General features: G+C 54.3%; 1 protein-coding gene across 1 annotated transcript in view; it reads left to right on the forward strand.

Moving 5' to 3' along the window:
• HIVEP3 (HIVEP zinc finger 3) overlaps positions 1 to 13,586 on the forward strand; it is a 410,518-nt gene extending 396,932 nt beyond the window's left edge. The window contains exons 7-9 of the mRNA XM_081492346.1: positions 5,569 to 5,655; positions 9,865 to 10,763; positions 12,341 to 13,586. Of these exons, the coding sequence (XP_081348472.1) occupies positions 5,569 to 5,655; positions 9,865 to 10,763; positions 12,341 to 13,150 (1,796 nt within the window). The 3' untranslated portion in view covers positions 13,151 to 13,586. The remainder of the gene's footprint in view (positions 1 to 5,568; positions 5,656 to 9,864; positions 10,764 to 12,340) is intronic.
• The last annotated feature ends 10,634 nt before the right edge of the window (positions 13,587 to 24,220 follow it).

Consider the following 24,220-nt stretch of genomic DNA (forward strand, 5'->3'; position numbering starts at 1 on the left):
TTCTCTGCTCCTTCCACTGGCTGCTCCCACAGGGCAGGAAAGTCATCGTGACCCACTTCTTTCCTGGTAGCTGAGTAGACCAAGGTGCCTCAGAGGGAGGCCTGGGCTCTCAGCAACCCTGGTGGCTTCAACCTCTTGTGCTTTGCAGATTCCTGGCTCAGGGTTTGGGCACGAGGGTCCTGCCTTCTCTTTTGGGCAAGATGGGGGCCTCCACGACAGCCCCCTCCAGGGCCACGTGGTTTTTCAGTGGATGGAACTTAAGAACAGGTTCGGCTTTGGTGCCCATTAGCCTTCCTTTTGTGGGTATAGCTGCTCCCTCCCAGAGAGAGAGGCTGGGTGGCTTTGAGGAGGCCCCTCTGGACTTTGAGTCTTCCTTCTTCCTCCTCCTGATCCCTTCCATTCTCTCAGTGCTAGGTTGGGGGGGCAGTTTATCTCACCCCCTCGCTTACAGCCCCCTCTCTGACTGGGTGCTCATCTCTGGTCTCCTGGCCCCGTTAGCCTGTCGTCCTCTGTCCTCAGCGCCATCATTCTCAAGTGGAGCTCGAACTTTTCCGCCAAGATTTTGGTTTGAATACAGGCGGCCATCCTCCTTCCTTGCCCTGACTCTCTTCTTTCTTGGTGTCTCAACAACAGTCCAGAGGGCACCTAGAGAGGACCGATAGGCCTGCAGCCCTGCCATGTACAGGACAGCTCACCTGGCAGGCCTCGGCCCTAGTTATGGGCTCCGTGCCCCACACGCCCCCTTCATGAGCCCCACTTCCTCTGGCCTTAGGGGGCCAGTTGGGACTTTCTGGAGAAGAGAAATGGAAATTCAACAATTGGATAGCCATTCACCACCAATTCGGATAATGGTCTTTGACTCTGAATGCCAAAAACCTTTTGTCCAAGCACTCCCCTCCCCATGAAGGTAAAGAAAATGAGTCTCTCTCCAGCCCCCTGCCCAAGCCAGAAATGACTATTAAAGCTGGAGCTGTAACTATCAGCTAGGACCCCTTCCTCTGGGTCATGACGCCCACCACCTTCCTCTCTTCCCCTTGTCTGGAAGGACTGGCAAAATCAGGTGGCCAACCAGGTGGCCTCCAGAGCAGATCGCTGCTGGCCCAACTCCCAGGCTGTCCAGGGGATCACACCATCCTATCCTTAGTGTGAGGAGCCAAGTCCTGAGAGCACCCCCTCCCCCAACCCCAGCCCAGGGCCACGCAGAGCTGCCCACCACCTCGGGGAGCCATCATCCTCTATGTGAGACTGGAAAGATCCACTGAGCCAGGTCCCCAGCCAGAGCAGTCTCCCAGAGCAATCTCTATTCAATTCTCTCTGGCCTTTTTTTTTGAGAGCAAGGTCCTAGTCTTTTTCTGCCAAGTCTGAGAGAGGTCTGGGTCCCTGGCAGGAACCACCTTTTCCAGGAGAGTCCTGCATTGCAAGCCACACAGCTGAGCTATCTGCAGTCCCTTCCTGGGTCCCCCTGAGCCAGCACAGAGCCCTGGAGGGTTCAGCACATAACCTGCATGGAGTATCAGTGGGCCCTCTGAGTGCCCAGGGGGTGGAGCCCTGAAGGCCCTGCCCAGGAGGATTTCCTCTCACCCTGTGATGGGGCATGTGCTGAGCTCTCTGCCAAGGCTCCTAGAACCTTCGAGCCAGAGCAGTGAGTGCAACTGAGATAGTAGAATCTCAAACTCTGGGAGGTAGAGAGGGGCTAGTATGAGCGGTGACAGATGGAAGCAGAGCCAGCTCACTCTTGGCTCTCTCTGCACCAGGCAGGAGAGTGAGGGAAGCCACAAGATACTGAAGCTCCCCGTACTCCCCGGACCCTTCAGCCATCAGCCCAGATACCAAAGGAGATATCCTCCTTTCAGGGCTCCTCCCTCCCCTCATCCCTGGGCTTAGACTCACCAGGCTGCATGAGAGATGAAGCTGGGCCTGGTGGCTCTCAGGGCCCTCCGTCACCCCTGCCTGGCTGCACCAGCTGGGGAGCCTTCCTGTCCGTCTCTGTCTGCCTGTCCGTGTCTCCGTCTCTGTGTCAGACGTTGTGACAGCAGCTCCGGCCCCTGGGTGCGAGCACCGGCTTGTCTCTGTGAGTGAGGCCGGGGAAGGCCCACTGGGATGTCCCTGTGGAGGTCTGGGGTCCTGTGTCCTCTTCTGAGAAGGTTCCTCAAGGCCAGCAGAAGGGCTGTGCTGGGTACAGGCCCTTGCGCCGATCACCTGCGGACACAGCTGGCGGTTTGGAGCAGCCCTGAGGGGCTGAGGGAGGGTGGTTGGTCAAAGCCAGAAGCCGAATGGGGTAGACATGGTCTTCAGCTGATGCTCTTGGTGGAGGATTCACCTGTGTTCCAGATGCCCATCATTTCCATCCACTTGCCTTTCCTCCTTCATTCCAGGACTGTCAGGTTTGGGGTGGGGGAGCTGGAACAATGGCAAAAAGCTGTGAACTCTGCTTGGAAAGCTGGGGCTCTGACCCTTGACAAGGAAATGGTGTCCAGGCCAAAAAAGACACACCTGCGGCCATTTGGCTTGCCTCCCTCAATTCACAGAGGAGCAGGCAAGCCTACAGAGGGGATACTCAGGGAGGGTGCTGGGTAACACTCAGGGCTGCACATCCACCCCTATGTCCCCAGGGCCTATCCCGGCAGCCACTCAGATTCCCCGCTCCTCCCTGCAGCCTCCAGGGCAGGGGCAGAGGAGAAGCTGGCATCCAGGGGCTGCCTGGCCCCCTCTCCTGGGGTTGCTGAGCCCAGACAGACTGGTGAAGGCATTTACATCATAGCCATCATCTCAGCATCTCTCTCTCCTCCACAACCAGCGCGTGGCTGTGGCAGAGTCTCCAAAGTGCTCAATAAACACTGATTGTTGGGGGCAGGGGGCGGTGGGGAACACACAGTATGGGAAGGAAGGAGGTTCCACGCAGTGGCATTTGTTCTCTGCCAGGCACACTCTGCTGCCAGTCTACATGTGTTTGTTCATCAGCTTCTCCCAGCATCTCCACGAGGTAGGTACAACTTTACAGTTGCAGAAGCTGGGGCTCAAAAGGTTAAGACACTTGCCCAAGAGCACACAGCTAGTAAGCGACAGAGCCCAGAATCAGGCCCAAGGTCACGAAGCTCCTACATGTCTTGGTCTGTCCCACCAGTATGGAGAGCACAAGGCATCTGCAGTCCTGAGACCTGGCTCCAGACAGGGCTCTGCGCTAACTGGAAGCGTGGCTTTGGCTGTTTGGTTCTCTGTGATTGTGAACAGGAGCTGTGCCAGAGCATCCCGTCACCTGAGGCAGCTGATTATCTCGTCCAGTGGCATCATCAGCACCACGGCCAGGAGTCAGAACAGAAGCAGGAAGACCCTGGGCCTGGTGGGGGTGGGTTACATGGTCTATAAGGTTCCTCCCAAGACTTTACTTCTGTGATGAGAAGAACATTTCCCACTCACTGTTATTACGCACCCATAGTGTGCTCAGCACCTAACTTGGTTGAGTACGAGACCCAACCCTTCCAGACAGAACAGGTCCAGCAATAATGTCATAGCCAAGATGAACAGTGTGGATAGTCCCCTGGGGCCTGGGTTATTCAGGGGATGGCAGGCTGGTCTCAGGACCTCAGCGGACATTTGGTCTCTCTGGCCTATGGACACCCCAGCTGCCTTGACGGCCCTTTGACAGCCTGCTCAGGCTTTGCCTACTCACAGCAGTGCGGGCAGAGGCCCCAGACGCTAGACAGGGACGCTGGGGATCCTCTGGCCCTGGGATGACTCTGGAAGTTATGGCTCTGCTCTCCATTTGGCCAGGAGTAGAAGATCCAGGTTTCTGTCCAGTTAAAGGAAGAAAATCTGTGGGAAGGATGGAGTCATAGACTAGGACTAGCAGGAGGGAAGGGGAAAGAAACAGCTTCTCTCCATCTCTGCTGCCCTTGACCTGCACACCTCAGGCAATCTCAGCTTAAGGCTCCTGTTACCTCTGAGCAAAACCCTAAGGTTCCTTAAAATTCTCAGAATAATTAAGAAAAAACCTTTTGTTCATGCATGGGTGCTCTCCCCCTAGTCACCCATTCATCCTCCCATTTATCCATTTCTCCCACCCTCTCATCCTAAGAGTTTGTCTTCATATCCATTTGTTTTCCCATCTTCCCCTCTCATCTGCTTCTCCACCTCTCCCATTTGTCCTCCCACCAAGCCATCCTTCCATCCACCTGCCCATTCTTTCATCCTCCTGTCTGTCTGCCTTCCCGTTTATGTGTGCTGCATCCATCCATCCATCCGACCAGCCCTTCTCCCACTTTCCCAGGTCTCCTTCTCTCCCATTCTCCATCTTCTCGTATGTTTAGTGATCTATTTTCCATCTATCCTTCTATTTATTTTTATCCTCCATCTGTCTATACATCTGCTTATCTGCTCATCGAGTATCCCACCCATCTGTCTGGATCCTTCCTCTTCATCCTGTTTGTCCCTCCATATTTCCTCTTACCCACTTCTCCATCCATCCATATATCTGTCCACCAATCTTTCTATGCATCTGTTCCTGGAGTCCATTTTTCTCTCTTCCATCCATCTCTTCAAACCTGCTAATAAGATGAGTCAGACAGAGTACCTGACTCAAGGGCCTTGTGATTTATTATATGAAGGACCACTTGCAAATATAGTAATCTCTAGAGCAACAGTGAGCACATCACAGTTGGAGGCGATTGCTGAGCCCAGAGGAACATCCTGAGGCATCTGGCCTGCATCCTGAGGCAAGCTGGGGCTCCCCTGTTGGTCCTTCGTAGAGCGCTCCTGCCCATAGGGCTTTGTGACCTGTGAAGTGCTGTGCACACATCGGGAGAATCAGTGTCGCAGTGTTTCCCCTGATTCCACAGAGGTGCTGTCTCTGCTCTTCAGCCCACTGCAGACAGAGTCAGCCACCCCCTGAGGGCTTTGTAGTCATGGGGTAGACGGAACCTTTGCTCAGCCTTCCCTGTGTCCACCACCCTTGGCCATGTCTGCATGGCAGTGACCTTGGAAGCCCAGGAAGGGGACATGACTCTCTAAGGAAGTCAAGACTTAGACCCCAGCCTTGTGGCCCCCAGGTCCCTGTCTAGCAGACTTCACTATGCCTTCTGCCCTTTCTCCATGTCTATTAATAGCAGTAACTTTGTCCTGGTTCCTCCTCCCAAACCCTAAGATCCCTCCCTGTGGGTTGGCCTAGCAGTGTCCTCAGCCAGAAGGACATCCTCAGCACCCACTCCCATGCTAGTTCATGGGCTGGCTCCCTGCTCTCATCCCAGCATTTGAGATGGTCAGTAATCCTGTCACCAGCTCCCGGGCCCAGGGTTAAATCAAAGGCAGGAAAAAAACGTTCGTACATGACCTGTCTTTTAATCTCCTTTTATTTTTTTAACCAGCATCTCACTTCCTCATTATACCCTCTGTCCGCTCACAGCCCCTCACCCACCCTACCCAGCTCCTCTGTACCATCATGCACAGCGGCCGTGGCTGCACCCCCCCACCTGAGCACCCGGGCAGAGGGATGTCCGGGTGCCTGCCCCGCCAGGAGCCACCCTGGCCCCCTGCCCTCCAGCCATGCCTGAGTCTGTTCTCATTCCTTTCCAGGGAATCTGACTAAGCATATGAAGTCGAAGGCCCACAGCAAAAAGTGCCAAGAGACGGGGGTGCTGGAGGAGCTGGAAGCCGAAGAAGGTAATGAATTGCCAACTCCCTCCTCCCCCTCCCCCTTTCTTCCCCTCCCTCTCCTGGCCCTCTTGTCCTCCTCCTCCTTTCTGTCCTCCTTGCCTCTACTCCCCTTCCTCCTCTCCTTCCTCACCCTCTTCTCCAGTTTTCCCAAATACGAAGAGACAAAGGTTAAGTTCACAGAACGATGGCACCCACGCCCCTCCTCCTTACAGCACGCTCCTGGAGCCAGAGCACTTGTGCATTGCTGTCTGTCATGCAGGTGGAGCACCCGGCACCCAGTGGGCGCTCAGTGAATGTATGGTGGTTACATTAATACATGAGTAATTATAGTCAACATTGATTGAGCACCCACTCTGTCAGGCATACTCTAGACACGTGCCGTGGTTATCTTGGCAAATCCTCACAATGACGCAGTGAGGTACACACTCTTGTATGCTCTGCACCCACACTCACACCTCCACACTCTGGACATGGTCTTGATGCCCAGGTCTTTTAGAGCTAGGGGCTTTCAAGAGACTCGAAGCCAGGCAGACCTGACAGCCCCCTGTCACCTCTCAATCCCATCTCACGTCCCAGCACCACACCCCAGCCTCAGTCCCCCAGTAGCAAGATTAGAGCCATCTTAGGGCCAGTTTCTGTGAAGACAAGGCGGAGTCCAGGTCAGCATGTCTGTCTGGGCCCTGCCGGCCCTCAGCATCCAAGAAGGAGGCCAGAACAGCTTTAGGGGGTAGATAAGCAACCAGAGATACTCCTTCTGCAGTGAGCAAACCTTTGACCAGATCCCCTAAAATCAGAGTCAAGAGAGTGTGAAAAAAAGAGGTGTGTGTTCCTGTGTCTTATTTCTTTCTGTTTATTTGATTTGGGAATGCGTGTACAGTCTTAAAAACAAGTTAGATCATATTTCCTTTTAGGTGAAATGAATCAGCTTTATTGAACAGAATACAGTGAACTCGGAGCCGTGGCCTCCAAAATGAGAATGTGGGGTTACTGAGTTTATCAAGAAAGTACATCAAGCCGTTTACAGATGTCTCATTAAGTCCTCATAACTGTGGTAGAAACTTGTGTCACTCCTTTTTAAATTGAAGACATTTAAAAGCTCAAACAGGTTATGGAAGTTGCCTGAGGTCAGACAAAAACCCTGGCTCCATGCCATTCCAGTTCCTCGTGGGCTGGACGGGGAGATGCACCCAAGCCCAGAGCCCTGCCTGGGTGGGAGGCAGGGTGTGTCCACTAGCACCGCACCAGGGGTCCACCTGGGGACCCTGAACTGTCTCTGACCCTCATTCAGCTTCATTTTCCCAATGAGGCCGAAAAAGATGACCTTATTTGAGAATGCATGAAATCAGTGCAATCGTTCTAGAAATAATTCCTGCCAGCACCAGCCCTATTCTAAGTCCTACTCTAGGTGCTAGAGATTCTTCAATGAATGAAATATAGTTCCTGTCCTCAGGAAGCCTGCATTCTAGAGGGGAGCCGGGTAGTGAACAAATATGGAATAGGGCAAGGGCCTTGAGTATGAAACAAAGCATCCATGACAGATAGGGAAGTGTGGGGAGTGGCCTCTCTGTTCAGGTGATGTGAGCCGCGAACCTGAGGCAGGGGTCAGGAAGCCACGTGGAGCCTGGGGAAGGGCTCTCTCTGCAGGTGGAACAGCAGGTGCAGAGCCCCTGAGGGCGAGAGTCGGGAGAAGTCAGCGAGAGCTGTGGCTGTGAAGGTCAGGGGATGGACTTAACTGCCTGCTGGAGCAACTGCCCTGACTGTATGCAGAGGATGGCCGGTAGGGGGCGCGGCTGGAGGCAGTGATGCAGGCTGAGCACGTGTTGGACTGGGTGGGCGGAGGGAGGTGGAGAAACGTGCTCTTAGGTTTTGCGGACACATCAGGGGTGGGGGCGGCGTGGAGGGTGAACGCATGAGAGTAAAAGAGCCAAGGCTGATTTCCGAGGTTTATGGCCTAGGAAACTGGAAGGATGGAGTTGCCATTTCCCGCGATGATCAACATTCGGGGAGGAGCTTGTCCGTTAGACGCGAAGAGGCTGGGAAGTGGCCAGGCAGGCGCCGCAGCCCCGCCCCTGAGGGTGAGGAGGTTGAGCACCAGCGCCACCGTGTGGCCAGATCCCCTCGGTGCCCCGACGCGCTTCGTTCCACCCGTCCCAGGCTCCAGAGAGGCGGGACTTTGTGGAGATTGACAGTGAGGGGCAGTAGGAATGGTCGATCCACAGGGGCCTCCCGTAGAGCCCTGCAAGAGCCCGGATGTGGGGGGCCTAGCGAACCTTGTGCTGGGCGGGGGACGCTTGGCTTCCATCACTCCTGAGCTGGGTGCCTAGGGCAGGGCACCAGCCCTCTCTGTCCCTAAGCTTCTTCATCTGTTACAAAGAGTCTTTAGGATCCTTCCTGATGAATATCAGGAGCCGCTGATCCTGACTCCCTGACTAGTAGCACCACCCCTCTGACCTTCAACTGCAGCATGAGATGCTGGCAGTGCTGCCTGTGTGTTGAGGTTGTGGGGTGCTTGGGGTGAGAAGAGCTGAGGTTTATTGGGTACTTACTAGGTGTCAGACCCTCACAATCCTCCCAGAAGCTTCATGAGGTGGCTTTTATTACTCTCACCCTTCACCGCCACCCCCATTTTACAGACAAGGAAACTGAACCCAGGAAGAAAAAATAAATTATTCAACATTACACAGTAAGGAAGGGGTGGGACTGAGATTCAAACCCAGACCATTTCCTGCTTCTTGGTGCATAAAAACATTTTTAAACTGGCAGTGTAATGATGCAGGGGTTATAAACCTTAGTCCTGACTCAGTCATTACTTTCTGGGTGACCTTGGGGAAGCATTTGCCTGCTCTGGGCGTGGGTTTCCCCACAGGTTGACGAGAGGTGAGGCTAGGTGAACTCCTGGGGCTAAAGTCTTAGGGCAAAGCTTTAAGGTATGTTTTGCTCCCCACTCATGACCCCTGCTCTCCGGTCCCCAGCCCCTTCCCCCTCTCTGGTCATTCTGCTCCCAGCTGCCAGGAGGTCATGCCCTTGGCCTCCCTTTACCTGACAGCTCCAGCTCCACCCCATAGTTTTTGATCTACATCCTCTTGAATGCCAACTATCATCCATTGTGTGCATCTTACTGATGAGTGCGCTGTTTGAAAGCACAAATGCTGGGGTTTCTGGTCCTGATCCAGCTTGGCATAGTGGGGTCCAGAAGCGTGGTTGTACCAGTGACCTGAGTCAGATTGTGTGTCTAGCTCTCTTAGTAGTCGAGTGGGTGCTGACATGAGCTTGGTGTTGCGCCAGCAGGACCCAAACCCTCAGGAGACTGCCAGGTGGGCTAGATGTTAGTGGAGCTCTTCCCAGAGTCCTGATTGCTGCCAGTTTCAGAGATGCCCAAACTAGGCCTGTGTCCTGTTAGAGCTGACCCCGCTGGTGGGGCTGTCCCACCAGAAGTCAGACCAGGAGACTGGTATTTCAGAGCTCCACTCTCCTCCCCATGAGTGGCTGGGAAGAGGCTCTCTCTGCAGCTGAGGTCAGCTTAGCCAAACCTTCCCAGAGAACAGGGCCTGCCACCTGCCAGATGCTGTTGTATCAGGCATCAGCAGCCTGGCCACAGTGGCAGGTGTATATGTAAACCGACCATGCCCAGTGCTGCTGGACCTGCCAGCATGGCTGCTGTGTCCCAGCATAATAGATGTTTCCATGAATACGTTAAGATTGGCTACAGTTATTAATATTTGAGCCCTTGCTGTGTGCCAGGCATGTGTTTCCTCCTCCTAGCAAACCCTATGAGATGAGACTGTCATATTCATTTGACAAAGATGGAGACAGAGGCCCAGCAGAGTGACTTACCTTGCTCATGGTGAAACCAGCACTGAATACTAACCAAAAAGAAAAAGAAAGAAAAGACCTGTCTTGTTTGCTGTGGTTCAATACTAGCCCTACTACTGACTTTACCTGGGCAAGGTAAGGTAAACTCTCTCATCTTAGTTCCCTGTCTGTAACATGAAGATAGGCATGGTGCCGACCTGGAAGGATTATTTGCGGATTAGGTGAATTAACGCACACGCAGGCCCTAGAACTGAACCTGAACATGGTAGATACAAGGTCATTTGTGCTGTATTTACAAAGTGCTCCCGTACCCTCAGCAGTCTTGGCTGTCAGGTGGGGTTTGTGGCACAGAGCAGCAGGGGGAGCGGCTGTGACCTCGGGTCTCCTGTGTCTGTCCCTCAGGAACCAGTGATGACCCATTCCAGGACTCGGAAGGGCGAGAGGGCGCAGAGGCCGTGGCAGAGCACCAGTTTTCAGACCTGGACGACTCGGACTCGGACTCAGACCTGGATGAAGACGAGGATGAGGACGAGGAGGAGAGCCAGGATGAGCCATCAGGCCTGTCCTTGGAGGCGCCCCCGCCCGGCCCGCCAGCCATGCTGCCGGCAGACTCCTCACCTGTCCAGGGCCCTCAGCCCACAGAGGCCACCCGGGGCGGCTCGGTCTCAGAAGCCGAGCGCTCGGCACCCGGCAGCTGCTCCACATCCAGCCAAAGCATCCTGTGCCTCCCCCGGCTGGCACCGTCCCCCCGGGGCCCCGTGGAGAAGGACACAGGCTCGGCCCTGAGCTCCCAGGCCGTGTCCCCGAGGAGGCCGTGGTCCCCAAGCAAAGAAGCAGGCAGCCACCTACCGCTCACCCCAAAACACTCACTAACCAAAAGCGACTCATCTCCCCAGCGACATTCACCGGCCCGAGAGTCACTGGTCTCAGCCCCGAGCCCGCCTGGCCCCCAGACGGGCCCTCTCCCCTGCGGGTCCCCGAGACTCGAGCTGTCTCCTCTTGCCCCCCACCCCCTGGGAAGGGAACTGCCTCCTCGAGTGCGCCTGCCCCCCGAACGCAAGGGCGCTGCAGACCCAGGCCCCCCCAGACACTCGCCCACCAGGAGATGGTCTCCAGGCCAGGCCGAGTCACCACCACGGTCAGCGCTGCCAGGAAAGTGGGCCTTGGCGGGGCCGGGCAGCCCCTCGGCAGCCGAGCGTGGCCCAGGCTCCGGGCTGGCCCCACGGGCTCTCTACCCGCCCGCGCCTCTACCTCACAAGCTTCTCGGCAGAAGCCCAGCGGAGACCTGCACCTCCACGTGGGTGAGTTCCTGTCCCCCAAGTGGCTGATGGGTGGGGGGCCGTGAGCTCACACCTCCCTGAGCGTCACACCCAGAGCTGCACCCCTGCCAGTTCAGCAGTTACCAGTAAGACGTGCATTGGGCACCTCTTACCCCAGGCACTGTGCTGGGTGCCTGAACCCAGTTAGTCGTGTCAGAAGCAGCGGAGCATGGACTGAAAGAAAGTGGAAGTGTTAGTGTTAGTGTTAGTGTCAGTGTCAGTGTCAGTGTCAGTGTCAGTGTCAGTGTTAGTGTTAGTGTTAGTTGCTCAGTTGTGTCCAACTCTATGGACTGTAGCCTGCCAGCCTCCTCTGTCCATGGAATTCTTCAGGCATAAATACTGGAATGCCCTTCTCCAGAGGATCTTCCCAACCCTGGGATTGAACCCAGGTCTTCAGCATCACAGGCAGATTCTTTACCATCTGAGCCACCAGGGACCACCTAGTGGATTTTTAATTCTGGACTACCCAGAATTAAATCTGGGTTCTGTCACTTACGAGCAGTGTGGCCTTAGATATGGGTATAAATACTCATGCCATCTCCTCCCACCCCATTTCCACGTATTCTTTGAGCAGATGGCAGAGCCCAACCAAAATCTCCACATCTCCAACATGACTGCCACCAGCACCCTCCAGATCTCTTCAGCCAACTCCATCCCCTCCTGCCATCAGCACCATCACTGTCACATCACCAGTGCCATCTGCCATCAGTACCCTCCAGCCACCCCGTAGCTTGATCACCATTGACACAACATCACTGTCACCACCACGGTCACGATCCCCAGCACTGACACTGTTATGATCATCAGCTTACTTTTCCCCTCCCAACACCGTTTCTGTCTCTGGATTGTCATGATCAAACATCTCTGCTCACCGCCAGCAGCATCAGCACCATCACTCAGAGATTCGAGCTCCAGGAGTAGCACCATCCAGGAATCTTAACTTGGTTTTTAATGCGGGGCTCAAGTTAAAATTCCTGGTGACGAAAAATTGAAAGTCGCTCAGTCGTGTCTGACTCTTTGTGACCCCATGGACTATACGGTCCGTGGAATTCTCCAGGTCAGAATACTGGAGTGGGTAGCCTTTCCCTTCTCCAGGGGATCTTCCCGACCCAGGAATCGAACCCAGGTCTCCCACATTGCAGGCAGATTCCTGGTGGTGGGAGGAGGTTAAGTGCCTGGGGTGGGAATTCATGTGCAAGGGTACAGTTGGGTCAGTATTGTCTGAGGAGCAGGAGAGGCAGCAGAACCAAGACAGAGGGCCAACCCAAGGGAGCCAACAGGGCAGCCCCATTCTCTGAAGACGAACGCGCTGGCCAGAAGCCTGGGGACCTTGGTTCCTGAGTGTGCCTGTGGTCACTGTAGGGCTGGGGATGGCCCATTCCAGAGAGGGCACCCACCCAGGGTGACACCATAGGCAAGGGTTGGGACTCGGTGGTGGCCTCGTTCAGCCAGGACCTGCTCTGTGATCTCGCCGAGGCCCCTCCTCGCTCTAGTCCTCAGGGTCTCCATGTGCCCGGCAGGTAACCCTCGCCTTCCTCTGTCTTCTTTTCTGACCCTAGCAGAAGGCCGAGTCGCCAAGTCCGTCCTGTTCACCCGCCCCCGCTCATCCTCTCTTCTCCCGACCCTTCTCGGCCCCCCATGACTTCCACGGCCACGGCCCGGCCCGGACGGAGAACATCTTCAGCCACCTGCCTCTGCACTCCCAGCGCTTGACCCGCGCCCCATGCCCCCTGATTCCCATCGGCGGGATCCAGATGGTGCAGGCCCGGCCGGGGGCCCACCCCATCCTGCTTCCCGGGCCCGGCGCAGCCTGGGTCAGTGGCTTCTCAGGGGGTGGAAGCGACCTGACGGGGTCCCGGGAGGCCCAGGAGCGAGGCCGCTGGAGCCCCACTGAGAGCTCGTCAGCCTCCGTGTCCCCCGTGGCCAAGGTCTCCAAATTCACACTCTCCTCGGAGCTGGAGGCCAGGGACTACCCCAAGGAGAGGGGGAGGACGAGAGGGGGCCTGGGCAGACCTCCCGACTGGGAGCCCCGTGCGGCCCAAGTGCCCACTGAGCCGGCGCTGACGCACAGCCCCCGCACCCCGCCCGAGGCCTCACCCCGGGCACCCCCAAGCCGCCGGGCAGAGTCCCGGAGCCCCCACCTGGAGTCACCGCGGGTGCCGGCCAACCCTGCGGCCTCCGCCACCCCACCGCTGGACCGCAGCAGTTCCGTGGGCTGCCTGGCCGAGACCTCTGCTCGCTTCCCAGCCCGGAGGAGGAACCTCTCCGGGGAACCCAGGACCAGTCAGGGCCCCCCCCAGCCCTCGGGAAGTGGGGGACCCGGGGCACCTCCACACAAGCCCGAGGACCGGGAGCCCCGGAGCACTTAGCCTCTCCCTGACCGCTTCAGCGTCTGGCTTCTGGTGTTTGGCAACAGACATTTCCAGCCGACTTCCTCGAATCATCTTGCTGTCACGGGCTCCGTGTCCCATCTGTTGATCTTTCCAAGCAGCTTCTGCTCAGCCCCCGTCTGTCTTATCTTCCCACCTCGTATGCAGTTACCTGTGCCTTTTTCTATGATCTTTTGTTGCTTGAAAAGAAACAAACAACACACACACAAACATAAAAAAAACCCCACGAGGAGACTGAGGCTGTGAATTTTTAGATGGGGCCTCACCCTGGGCCACTGCGATCAGCAGCCACCCACAAAGCTGGCAAGAGGCAGTCAGTTGCTGAAAGAAAGGGGATGCACTGAGGGAGAGACAGAGAAAGAAAAAAAAAAAACTTTTAAAAATATATAAGTAAATGTAAAAGCAAGCACTCCTATGTACAGATGTTTATGGTTCCTATTTATTGCTGCTTCATCCCACCCCAGCTAGTGGCCTCTCCTGGCTGCTAGCAGAAGGGTCAGCGGCCCAAGGCAGAGGGACAGGCTGGGAGACTCCATGGGCAGGCCCGGAAAATTCCAACTTTCTTTTTCCAAAGAAAAAGGTAAATTTTCCTAGGATTTCAACACAAACTATTTGGAGCAGTTAGAAGGTAGTTGCTGGTTGGTTCCCCAGGGCTCCCAGACACCCTGGTGGTCTGAATTGTGATCCCATTCTGGCATTTGACCTGTAGACAAATCCCCCCACCCCAGTACCTCTACTCCGCAGCCCACCCTCAACCTTTGGACTGGGGAAGGAGCCCTGACCACCCATCTCCCGGTTCCTGAGCACCTGACCTCGGCCTTGCTCTCAGGGCCCCAGCCATTGCTGCGCCTTTGTTCTAGAAACTACCCACAAGGCTGAAGGGACAAGGCCTAACCCCTGGGGGTCAAGATCCAAGGTGCATTGCCTTGCCATTCCCAAGGCCAGGCTTGGGCTTCATTTCACATTTGGTCCCTGGGGTACAAAGGGCTCTATTTCCTCCATGACTGGGCTTTTCCGGTACTTGGCACTGGAAGTTTCCAAGGACTCATTTCTGGACCTCTTTGCAGCAGGACCAGTCCTCCTGTTTCTGTCACACACTGTCAGGCCTCTACTATCCCCAGGAAGTACCCGGAACCATGACTGGTGGGAACTGCCCAGGCCTCCTATTGGTTGGCTTAAATCTCTTTTAAAAAATAAAATTATATATGTATATATACATATATATATACACATATATACATATATATATACAGAAAGAGAATGGTGTTTGATATTTCCCCTAGCCTCCTATTGTCCGAGGTCATTTCAATTCTTCTCCAAAGCAATCAAGAATAACTAGTGCCTCATTCCTCATCCCCATCTCCTCCTTTAAGAAGCTGCCCTGTATTTTCTGGGGCAAAAGCCTGCTTTGTAAAAAATAATAATAATAACATGACTAGAAATGAAAATCTCAAGCATGTTTACCCAGCCCTGGGATGGGCAGGGTTTCCCCAACCTCCAGAAATTATTTTCTTTTGTTTCTACCAGAGGGAGAAAGCACAAGGACCATGGTCATAGCCCAGCCAGGCTAGGTGCTAATGCCGCAGAGCAGGGACCTCCTTGGCCGGTCCCCATTCCTCAGCCAGGCTGTATGAATCCTGTGGCCAGAGGGGGCTCCTGGGCTGTTGAAGTTGTTTAGACAGGACACCATAAGGTGCAGAGGGCTACACCATGCAGAGGCACCTCTGTGGGCTCCTACCCTTGGGCATAATTCCCTCTTCCACCAGTTCAGGACCTTTTCCTCCTTGGACTCTGCTGCCAGGACAAACTAGCCAGATCACCTGGTTCATTTCCCTCTGGCTAAGACAAAAAGGAAACAATAGGGAAGGGCTTCCCTGGGAGGGGGCGGCTGGGCTCCAGGGTGCTGGGGCTGGGGTTAGCCAGCACTTCCTGGCTGCCTGACCCAGGGTCTGAAGCTCTTGGTCCCCCTAGAAGAAAGCTAACAAGCCCAGCCTTGGCTATGCTGGCCCTGGTGGGGCCTGGCAGAAAGCTGGAAGGAGCCCCAGGCCCCAGTCACAGCCTAGGTCAGAGGCTGGGTTTTTCCTCACCCTTGCTTTCCAACCTCACCCCAGGGCGGAGGTGAGGGGCACGGGAAGGTGGCTGCCTAAGGACTGGAGACTTCAAGGGCCAAGGCCTGGGAGCTAGATAAAGGGCATTGCTTCAGCCCAGGCTTGAAATCTTCCTGGGCAAGATCTTCCAGCTCCAGACCTACAGAGCAGCAGACAGGGGGCCCTGCTAGAGTAGCCCCTGGCCTTGGGGGTAGCCAGGCCTCTCCTCCGAGCCCTGCACCCCAGCTCTCCCCTGGGGCATCATTCCTCCAGTATTCAGACAGCCCAGCTACTAAGGTTTCCTTCCTGGAGGCGTAGTCATGGCCGGTGGTGGCTGGCAGGGGAGAGTCCTCACAGCTACTCGGGCTCACAGACACAGGCAGAGGGGATGGGGGCCAGGAGTCACCAGAGACCCATTTCTCAATGACAGGCACAATGTGCAAGCAATCTGGCCAAAAGGTTGTTGCCCTACACAGGCACCCAGAGAAATGGAATTCAAGCCACCCACCTGGGCTATGTGTCACTGGACATGGCTCTCACCCACTCTGCCACACTCCACTTCTGCTCCCCCAAACACAGAGCTCCCAGCCCGCACACACACCTGCATGATAAGGAAAAGACTCTCCCGTCACACCCTCCTCTCCTCCTGCCCTGCTCCCAACCACTTGCACATCTCCAGCTTGCCTGTGACAGTTTTGTCCCTGTTAAGGGACACAGTGGAGAAAGCAGTGCTAAGTGTTGGCACAGACACTTTTCACTTGTTCTGCTGAAATATGCAGGACAGTCATTCCTGGGTACAAGCCGGCTCTGGTCCTCAGATGTCGGCAGGCTTGGGGGCTGAAGACCAACTTGCTGGGGTTTCAGAGCCAGCCCTTGTCTTGGGGGTTCCAAGCCAGCTGGCCCCCAGGCCTACCCTCCAGGATGCCTTTCACCCTCAAGACAAGCTCAGGGTCATTCTGGGCACTAACCTGTTCCTCTCCAAGGCACCTTTTACAAGCCTACTCCCCCTGCCCCACCATCCCCCAAGGCCCCAACCACTAAGACCCTACAGGAAGCTAACAGCAGCGAACTGCCCACTCTCCGCCTCCATCATCTCCAACTTCCAGACCCAGCAGTCCCTCCACCTCTCTCTGTGTTAATAAGTCTGAAAGATTTAATTTCTGGATCCCTGTAGCCCCTTCTCCATCCTCATCCAACCCTTTTGAATAAGAATAAGCAAGATAACTGAGCTGAATAGCTTTCTAGTCCTTTCTCCAGACAAAACCTCTTCAAAGTAAAAGTCCTGCCTGGGCAGCCATTCTTGGAGACAGATATGCAGCACTGACCAAGGGGACAAAGTTCCCAAAGACCTGTTCCACCAATTCTGCTCCTGAGTCGCGAATCCTGTCTGCTTTCCATCAGAAAACCGCTTCAGCACTATCACTTTACTAAGCCTAGTGTTAAAAAAGGAAGAGAAAAGAAATGCATAGGCAAATGTAAGATAACACGCTCTCTGTAAGATACAAATTTGCCTTTTTTTTCCCCTAAAAGGTGTATGTATTCCGTATGTGAAATTGTCTGTAGAGAATTTCTATGTTCTTAAATGGCAATACATTCCAAAAATCGTACTGTAGATATGTACAGCAACCACACTGGGATGAGGTAGTTTTGCCTGTAATTTTATTTAAACTCCAGTTTCTCTACTTGCATCTTGCAATGTCGGTATGGTATATATATCAGTGCAAAAGGAAAAAAAACAAAAACTCCCACAGGTCTAAAGCACAGAGTCTGATGTACAAAAAGAAAATACTGCTCAGTATTGATGTGTGACCTTTGTTGTAAATTACATCTGTACTGTGAATGAGAAGTTTTTACAAGTATAATAATTGCCTTTATTATAGCTCTGGCTGAGTGTTCAGCCTGAGGATATTTTTTAAAAAAAAAACAGCACGTTGGAATAAATTTGAAAATCCCAACAGAGGCCTGCTTGCCCGGCTCATGATTTTTCTTAGGGCTGTAGAATGTCAGAGCTGGAGGGACACTCGGAGTCCCAAGTGCTTCTTTTGCTACAGAGAAATCAGGGCCAGGGAAGGCGAGTGGCCAGGCCATAGTCACACAGCCTGGGATTCCAAGGGCCCCTCCCTTCCAGGCTTGGCAGGAGGCACGGGTACATGGCCATGTGGTTTGGGGTCTATATTCATTTCCTAGGGCCACAGGAACAAATGAACAAACGAAATGGCTTAAAACAGCAGAAATGTGTTCTCTCACATTTCTGGAGGCCAGAAGTCTGAAATCAAGGTTCCTTGGGAGGCTCTGAGGGAGGATCTGTCCCAGACCTCTGGCCTCACTTCTGATGGCTGCAGGCCATCCTTGGCCTTTGGTTTGTCATCGCATCACTCTCATCTCTGCCTCTGCCTTCGTTCTTGCAGCCTTCTCTGTGTGTCCCATCTAAGGGTCCTCGTCACTGGACTTGGGGAACACCCTCATTCAGTATGATCTCATCTCTAGATCTTCAACTTAAATATATCTGCAAGCACTCCTTTTCTAAAGGAGGTCACATTTACATGTTCCATAGGTTAGGACATGGACTTACCTTTGTGGGGCCACCACTGAGCTCACTACAAGGTAAGACCTGGAATCTGATCGTGACAGTTATTCACTGCCTGTGTGACATTGGGCAAGTTACACAACCTCTCTGGGCTTCTGTTTCCTATTCTGTAAAGTGAAGGGTTTCCTGTGAGGATTAAATGAGAGAGTGTATGTGCTAAGTGCTAAGTCGCTTCAGTCATTTCTGACTCTGCGAACCTATGGACTGTAGCCCACCAGGCTCCACTGTCCATGGGGATTCTCCAGGCAAGAATACTGGAGTGGGTTGCTGTGCCCTCCTCCAGGGGATCTTCCTGACCCGGGATCAAACCTGCAGCTCTTATGTCTCCTACATAGGGAGGCAGGTTCTTTACCACTAGCACCATCTGGGAAGTGTGTATACTACATGGTTAACAGAACCTTGAACACAGTAAGGTTTCAACAAATATCCTCTGAGCAGGCCTCACACAGGGTGCTGTGGTTACAAGGATGAAAAAGGCAGGTATAGGTCCCCACATTTGTATGCAACAATGACTTGCTTTGCACCAGTGAGGGACTAATCATCAGATACAACAGGGAACAAAACAGACAGCCCTGCCCTCGAAGAACTTTCATTCTAATGGGAGAGGCCAACCTTAAGCGAACAATGACATCATTAATTCCTCAGTCACAGTGGCCATAGTTGTTGCTACAGGAGAGAACAAAGCTCTCGTACAGAGTAAGTCCTAAAACTCCTGTGGGCTCTGGAGCCTGGGTGGGTTGTGGGGAGGGCTGCAGGTGGAGGTGGGATGGAGGAGAAACCATGATAGGAGCAGACAGAAGAAGAAGTACATGGACAATCAAGAGAGGTCTTCGGGGTAAAATGCTGGACACAAGTTTAGCCCTAAGAACCTAAGAGGGCCTGCTTGTTCCAGCAGCAGGAGGATCATTGCTGACTAGTCCAGCGCCTGGCCTGCAGGAGGCCCTTCATAGACACTGCCAGTGCTGAATGAATTGTGGAGGCAGGGGGTGGTGGTTGGGGAGTAAGGAGAAGAGGGAAGTGGGGACAGCAGATCCAGACATCCTCCCCGGGACCTGAGGGGAGGGCAGGGGAGAGCTGGGGCAGCAGCTGGAGGGCGGCATGGGGTCCAGGGAAGAAGGGAGATGGGAATGAGATGGTAAGACCCCAGCCTGCTTGATTAGGAGGAGATGTAAGTACCAGATGCAGAAATTTCTCCCAGTGTGACCCAAGGGAAGAGTTGCAAGTGACAACAGTGACAGGAAGCTGAGAACATTTCTGAGAGGGGAGGAAGAAGCTATGGGGGTAGGGGCATATTGGAGACTTGAGAAAGTGTGAATGGCCTGAGAGGGGAGCAGGAGAAAGCTGGCCAGGGAAAGAGAATCACCAGCGTGGCACTGCTCCTGCTAAATGGTGTGGTTTGTTCAGTGGTGCTCAAAGGCATGGAAAGGGCAGCCAAGTAGGTTCATTCCAGGCGGAGGTTTTACTCGGCCACGGGACAGAAGAGTGGAGTATAGGAGGTGAGAGAACTGGCCAATGAAGAGGTGAGGTTACAGAAAGCCCTGACTTCACAGGCTGGGAAGGATGCAAACAGGGATGGCTGACACTGAAAAAGGCCAGTGGTCAAGTGACTGGGGATTTTGGATGAGAACAGAGAAGAAAAGTTTGAAAATTACCCTAGCTCATTATCCCAGAGGCAGGACAGCTATGGATGAAGGCAGTGTGGACCACACAGGTGTGGGTGCTGAGCGCAAGAGATGAAAAGCCTGGGAAGCAAGTAGCCAGGGTGCCAGTGACCTGTATGTTTATCTCTGCTGACTGCAGGGCTGAACTGGAGACTCAGGCCGTGAGCTAGGCTTTATAATCCAGGATATGGGCTGTCATGCTGCAGAAACAAGCAACCCAGAAACTCAGGAACTGAAAATAATGAAAGTTGAAATTTTCCCTTCTGCCATATGTCTGATGTGGGTCAACAGCTGAATTGTGCTCAACCTCATCATTTGGAGACCTAGGCTGATAAAGGCTTTATCCTGTGTTCCTGTGACCTCAGAAGCAGAAAAAAGGAGAGAGCTGTGAAATGTTGCATTGACAACTAAATGCTCTACATGGGAAAAGACATTTCTCCTTTCAAATTTCGCCTGCCAAAGCCAGTCATATGGCAGTGCCTAGTGACAGAGATGAGGAATATGTGTAACAGTCACACAAGGATACGACTTCTCAGTGTCAGAAACACCTAAGGGCTGAGCAGATGTCAATGATGGGATGTGGGGAGGGACAGGGCCTCATGGCATCGGCCTCAAAGGTGCTGGGTTTTTACAGGGAGTGAAAAAAAAATAATGATGTGGAAGGAGGCCTGGAAGGAAAGACGCCACTTGGCATTTTGATCATGGTGCGTGGAATGATCAGCAGCTGTTTGGGAGCGAGAATTTGGGGAGATTCTGAATTTCAGTTAAGACCGATGGGAAAGTGGAATCCCACACAGGCCCAGAAGAACAATAGCACAGAATGCAGTCAAGTCCGGCCTCCAGCATTTTACAAACTCTATTTTTAGTCCTTGGGGTTCCTTGGTGGCTCAGTGTTTAAGAAGCCACCTGCCAATGCAGGAGAGATTGGTTCAATCCTTGGGTTGGGAAGAACCCTTGGAGTAGGAAATGGCAACCCACTCCAGTATTCTTGCCTGGGAAATCCCATGGACAGAGGAGCCTGGAGGGCTACAGTCTATTGGGTCTCAAAAGAGTCAGACATGACTGACTAAACAACAATGATTTATAGTCCCCAACGACAGCCCAGGGAGATGAGATTTACAGTCCCCATTTTTAGAGAAGAAAGTGGAAGTTCCAAAGGGTCCCCACCAAGGACTTCCTTGGTGGTCCAGTTGCTAAAATTGTGCCCAATGCAAGGGGTCTCGGATTTGATCCCTGTTCAGGGAACTAGATCCCACTAGTTGCCCCAGCTAAAAGTCTTCATGCCACAGCTAAAGATTCCACATGGCCCATGCTGCAAAGAAGATCGAAGATCCTGAGTGCTACAACAAAGACTCAGTGCAGCCAAATGAATAAAAAGAAAGAAAGAAAGAAATACTTAAAAAAAAAAGGACCCCTACCAACCAAAGATGCAGGGCTGGTTAGAGGCTATGTGAGACTGACTCTAATCTGACTCTAGAGCAGCGCCTCTGGGAGCCCCAAGTTCCTCCCTCTCATCTCCACCCTGTGCTCTGGCCCCAGGGGGGCCCTGGATCTCAGATTCTTCACCTCCTTCTGCCCAGGAACCCAGGGGAGGAGGTAGGCCCAGGCCAAGGCTTCTTCCCAGCAGCTGCCTGGCTTCTCAGCAGCCATCCGGGGTAGCCCCATGGGTCCCCACGTCTGAGGCTGAAGGCGCAGGGATGGACCATCAGACACAGGGGCTGGGATTCCAGTGCTTGAGAGCCTGCCAAGTGCATGCAAACTCTCTGGAGAACCTGACTCCCCAGCCTGCTGCTGGCGCCCAGGCCCACCCATCACTCATACCAGGCCTCCTATGGCCTCTCTGGAATTCACGAGGCAATTTCCCTTTTGGAGTGAGGGAGATAGGGCACCTACCTCCACTTCACAGAAGAGTAGAGCCCAAGATTGCACCCTGGCAAGTGGCAGGGCCACTGACCTGGGTCACACCTGACCCAGAACGTCAGGAAGGCTTGGGCCGAGTCTTGCCACTCCCCATCCGGAGCTGGGCCCTCTCCCTAGGCCTAGATCCTTTCTGGGCTTAGGACCTGGAGACCATGCTTACTCCTAGAGATTCCCAAGGACAAACCACAGCGGGCAGGATGGCCTCAGAAGGCAGGCCAGCCTGAGATGGGCATGAGCAGGGAGAAACAGGAAGCAAGAAAAGTCAAGCAAGGATGGGGGCAACTGAGGAGGGAGCAGCCCAGGGCTGCCCTGCATGGGGCTCATCACTGCCATCTGGTTCAGGGAGAGACTTATCACCTCATCACTTTCTAGAGGAGGAAGGCTGGGGCTCGGACAGGTGATGCTGCTCATAAGGCCACAGTGGTAAGGGGCAGAGCAGAGACTTAAAACCAGGCCCACACATTCAGGGAGTGGTTGGTACTATGGAAAGAGAATCTGGGCCTCTTGGCTACCTCGTAGTCTTGAAACCTGGGTTGGGGGACCCCAGCAGACATATCCTTTAATCCCATCACAGCCTCAGCCACTTTACAGAGACCCAGCTACCAACCTCCCCCTTTTATAAATGAGAAAGCTGATGTCCAGAGCTGGGAAGAGCTTGGCCCAAGGCCAGAGCTAGGATTTCCAAACCCTCAGCAGAGCCACCTGGACCACTCCGCCCACCCCTCCTTACCCCAAGCCCGGGTTCACCTGCCCAGCTCTGCCTTTTTAGGAAAGGAAAAGAGCAGCCCTGGTGGCGGGCAGGCAGGTGGGCAGGCAGCCATGCTAATCCACTAGCTCCGGCGGCTCTGGTTACCGTGGTTTGGGGCCCGGGCAGCCCTGGCTGGGAGTGCCAGCCCAGCCAATCGGTGCTGCCGCTGAGCTACTCTGCCAGAGCCATACAAGGCTTTGCTGCAGCCCTATCTCGAGCCACCACACGGCAGCCCCAGCGTTGGCAGCCGCCCCGCCCGGGAGCCTGCCAGGCCGGCACGTCCTCGGGCTCTGCCTAATCCAACCTGGAAGCAGGCAGGGCTCCGGTGCACGTGCAACTGGCCCAGGGTTCCCCAAGGTCAGGAAGGTAGCACTGCCAGGGCAGAGGCCAGAATCAGGGCAAAGACCTAGCCAGCCATCAGGGATCCTGGCTGGGGTCTGGGATGGAGCCCAGGTCTGGGCCAGGCTGAGCTATATCTCTCCGTAAGATGCTTTTCTGTTCCCGTCATCCCTTTGGCCTGCCTGACTGCTTGTCCTTCCCCATTCACCATGGATATGGGGCTTAGCGCAGTGAGTATCTGGTCCCTTCTGAGGTCTTCTCAGGGTCCAAGTCCCAACTCATCTAACCCATCCGGGGTCTAAGGGTGCATGCAACTCTCAGAATTGGGGCGTCCATTACTGAGTGCATGTTGTGAGAGTCAGGCACGTACAGCTCCGCTTGTGGTCTTTTGTGGGTCCACTGTCACTGCCATGGATCCGGGCCTTGGATGGTGGAAGCCGGTGGGGACCGGTGACCCCTGCCCCATGGAGCCCATCCCATCTGTCAGTTCATAATACCTGAGTGTTATGAACTCACAGGACCCCTGAGGAGTGGAAACTATTGGCCCTGTTTGGCAAGCAAGGAAATCAAGTCAGCAAGAGGTAATTTGTCTGAAACCAGAGTGCCAGGATTCAACCCCAGAGTGATCTGACTCTAGACCTCTGGAAATTTCAAATCCTGGAGGGACCAGGGGCTGCCATTTACACTGAAGTGTGAATGGAGGCAAGAAAGTCATTGTCTGAGATAAGAGGACCCTTTCTTTAAAACATTTATCTTTTTATTCTTTATTTTTGGCTGTGTTGGGTCTCCGTTGCTGTGCACAGGATTTCTCTGGTTGTGATGAGTAGGGGCTAGCTGCTCTTCATGTGGTGCGCGGGCTTTTCATTGTGGTGGCTTCTCTCGTTGTGGAGCACAGGCTCTAGAGCACACGAGTTTCAGTAGTTGTGGTTCACGGGCCCAGTTGCCCTGCAGCATATAGAATCTTCCCAGACCAGGGATCGAACCTGTGCCCCCTGCACTGGCAGGCAAGATTCCCAACCGCTGGGCCATCAGGGAAGTCCAAGGGGGCCCTTTGTTCCTGAATTGGGTAGGGCTTTCCCAGGCTCCCAGTGCACAGCCATTGCCCAGGCCCTGGTCGGGGTTGCCCACGCATGCAGTGGCCCCTATGGAGCATCCCAGGCCACCACTGTCAATTAGATTCGTCACGGAAGTCACTGGATTGCAACATCCTTGTGTGTCCTACGTGGGCCAAGCCGAGCTCAAAGCCAAGACTGCGGTACTCCCCAGGGCCACCCGGCAGGTGAGAGAAACGTGCCGGCCTGGGGGGTGGCAGGTCAGGTTGGCATCGGGCTGTTTGTTCACCCAAGAAAGGAAGAGATAAATATAGACACAGGATTACTCAGACACAGCCTGGGAAAACCGGCTCCGAACCTTAACTTCAGCTCTGGCCCGGTCTCACCTTCACCCGCCTGCCCCCTCGGTGTCTGCTGCCAGGCCTGCCCCACCTGTTCCCAGGATGCCCCACCTGCAGACTTCAGGACAGCCCTTCCTGCCTGCCCTCTGGGGGCAGGGCAGAAACTGAGGCCCAGAGAGAGCAGGGCACCCGCCTCACATCCCACAGCAGGTTAGGAGCCGGTGACGCTAGGGCTGCACTGGGGGAGTCAATTTATCAGGCCAAGGCACTACATCAGCCCAGACTCAGTTTCCATATTTGTGAGACGGGGACCT

The sequence above is a fragment of the Giraffa tippelskirchi genome, chromosome 5, assembly GCF_054371585.1.
Source record: "Giraffa tippelskirchi isolate mGirTip1 chromosome 5, T2T-mGirTip1v1.2.pri, whole genome shotgun sequence".
Taxonomy (NCBI): domain Eukaryota; kingdom Metazoa; phylum Chordata; class Mammalia; order Artiodactyla; family Giraffidae; genus Giraffa; species Giraffa tippelskirchi.